At 40.2% G+C, this 3,028-nt stretch overlaps 1 protein-coding gene across 1 annotated transcript in view; it reads left to right on the forward strand.

Moving 5' to 3' along the window:
• Nucleotides 1-2,683, forward strand: part of LOC106689217 (ankyrin-3) — a 7,235-nt gene extending 4,552 nt beyond the window's left edge. Inside the window, exon 3 of the mRNA XM_067045107.1 lies at nt 614-2,683. Coding sequence (XP_066901208.1) covers nt 614-2,581 — 1,968 coding nt within the window. The 3' untranslated portion in view covers nt 2,582-2,683. The remainder of the gene's footprint in view (nt 1-613) is intronic.
• Nucleotides 2,684-3,028: the final 345 nt, after the last annotated feature.

Genomic DNA, 3,028 nt, shown 5'->3' on the forward strand with positions numbered 1-3,028 from the left:
GCTGTTTTGGGAATAGGAGATATGATCTTGTATATGAGAGTATGTCGGTATAGGTAGGGGTTGTTGGATTCATTACTTGATTACAGGAGGTTCGTGTAAAAGATTGACTGATGTTTGGGATAGGCGAGGAAGTTTAGGATTGATTTGTGGAGGAGTTTTCATATTTTCGAGAGGAAAGTAATTTGTGGGTGCTTTAGTCTGTGGGAGGGGAACAGAAGCCAGAGGCTGGGGGAGGGGAACAGAAGCCTGAGGCTGTGGGAGGGGATGAGAGGCTTGAGGTGTCTGAGATCGGCGAATCAGGTCGGAATATTTAATTGCATGTCTTCTGGGGTTGATGTTATTGGAGTATATTGTTGATTGGGGTACGATCCCCATATTGAAATGATAAGAGTTAAATTGAATTAGAACAATTTTTATTTGAAATGAGAAATATTTCAATTAAAATGGAAATAAGTTTTATTATAATTTTAAAAGGTTACATTTTAAAAGAGTTTTAATTTTGAAAATGTAATATCAAATATAAATGTTTCAGGTATTATACAATCATTATTAGTGATAACTGCATTGAATGAGGAATTATAAAAAAAAAATTAACTCCATATTATATTTCCAGGAAAACAGTGACGATTTGACGCAGGAACTGGAGAAAGCTGTGGCTGAAAATAGTCCATGTGAAATTATTTCGGTATCGATGAAAGGAGGAAATGTCAACGGGTCTACTCAGTCCGGGGACAGCCTCGTTCACTTGGCCGTGAGGACTGGCAGCACGTCCTCAATAGCTGCACTCGGGTTCCTGAAGGCAGATCTGGAAGTCCTAAACGCTGCTGGCGCTACTCCTTTGGAAGAAGCCATTAAAAAAAACAGTGCTTCATCAATCAAGGGATTGATATCGGCAGGGGCTAAAGTTGAAAGGCGTTTTCTCAGAGGCAACTCCTACCTTCACATTGCGGCTGCTGCTGGAAAGAATGAAGCATTGCAGGCCTTACTCGAGGCAGGACTAGATCCCAACACAAAAAACCACCTCGGTGAAACCCCATTAGTGTTAGCGGTTAGAGCGGGCAGTGTTCAGGGGGTGGACATATTGATGCGAAGAGTGGCTAATGCCAGTTTGGTCTCCGAATTGAAAAAGGATCTTCTAAAGATAGCCGTTGCTTCAGCTAATGTTGACATGCTCAGATTACTATTGAAATATACTACCACAACAGATCTCAGATTCGAAAAAAATGACACATTAGCTCACTTGATAGTCCACGCGAGCAATCCCACTGAAATGCTCAAATTATTAGAAGGTCGTAGCATGGAATTCAATATAAGAAACACAGATGGCTTCGCGCCTTTACATCTCGCTGCTGATGCATCTGTTGTTAGAATGCTACTATGGTTGGGTGCGAATATTAATTTTACAACAACTAAAGGCGAAACAGCTCTCCATACTGCATCTTCCCATGGATTTCTGGAGGTTGTAAAGGTTCTAGTTCAACGTGGTGTAGGAATAGATATAAAAGATATCGAAGGTGTAACTGCTCTTATGGCTGGTGCAAATAATACAAACTCAAACATTTTAGTTTCTTATTTATTGCACACTGGAGCAGATCCAACTCTTAAGAGCAAAAAGAATCGGACTGCGCTTCACTACGCGGCTGAAGGAGGCTGTACTGAGTGTGCATTAACATTGTTGGACAATGGAGCTAGGCTGGATGAAATGGATAGTAACGGATTGACCTCCCTTCATCTAGCGGCACGAGAAGGGCACATCGGCATAGTGAAAGAGTTGTTGGACCGAGGGGCTAACCTATCAGCTAAAGAGAATTATGGAGAGACACCACTAATGAAAGCATCCAATAAAGGTCATTTGAATGTTGTTAAACTTTTCATTGACCGAGGAGCGCCTCTCAATGATAAGGATAACATTGGATACACAGCTCTACATAAAGCAGCGAGAGGAGGGCACGTTGATGTAGTGAAAGAGCTCTTGGACCGAGGAGCGCCTCTCAATGATAAGGATAAGTATGGATACACAGCTCTACATGAAGCAGCGAGAGGAGGGCACGTTGATGTAGTGAAAGAGCTGTTGGACCGAGGAGCGCCTCTCAATGATAAGAATAAGGATGGATACACAGTTCTACATAAAGCAGCGAGAGGAGGGCACGTTGATGTAGTGAAAGAGCTCTTGGACCGAGGAGCGCCTCTCAGTGATAAGAATAAGGATGGATACACAGCTCTACATGTAGCAGCGGGTGGAGGGCACGTTGATTTAGTGAAAGAGCTGTTGGACCGAGGAGCGCCTCTCAGTGATAAGAATAAGGATGGATACACAGCTCTACATGTAGCAGCGGGTGGAGGGCACGTTGATGTAGTGAAAGAGCTCTTGGACCGAGGGGCAGATATAGCTGCTAAGGATATTGATGGCTGGACACCACTAATGTTAGCATCAGAAAATGACCATTTGTATACTGTTATCCTTCTTGTTAACCGAGGGGCGCCCGTCAATGCTAGGGATAGCTCAGGCAGTACTGCCTTAGGCATGGCATGGAATGAGGATATAAAGAATTACCTTAAATCAAAAGGCGGGGTCCAGTGACTTCTACGTTGACATTTGATCTCTTTCATATACATGATTTTGATTCTCATTCAATGTTCCACAAAACACTTTTATAAATTTTATTAAACTGTTTTACTTAATTTTGTTTGCTAATATATCCCAACGCAATCCTGGTTACCTAAAAAATATCAAGAGTATATAATTTGATTTTTGAAGATATGTTTTATATTTTTTTTTTTTCGACAGTAATATCGTTCGTCCCATTTTTTATTTTTATTTTCTTATAAAAATTTGTGTTATGGTTTCCATTATTCATACGAAAATCAAAACGTAATATTATTTCATACTAATAATTTAAAAATTTAATTGGTAACTTTATTAAAGAGAGAGTGATGTGATGGCATTTATCAACTATCTTTATTTTCGTTGCTCTTAATTTTTCCAAATTTGGTTTCCATTATTATTTTTCATTTTTAAGAATCATTT

This window comes from Halyomorpha halys, unplaced genomic scaffold, assembly GCF_000696795.3.
Source record: "Halyomorpha halys isolate HHAL.00 unplaced genomic scaffold, Hhal_1.1 Scaffold1303.1, whole genome shotgun sequence".
Lineage (NCBI taxonomy): Eukaryota > Metazoa > Arthropoda > Insecta > Hemiptera > Pentatomidae > Halyomorpha > Halyomorpha halys.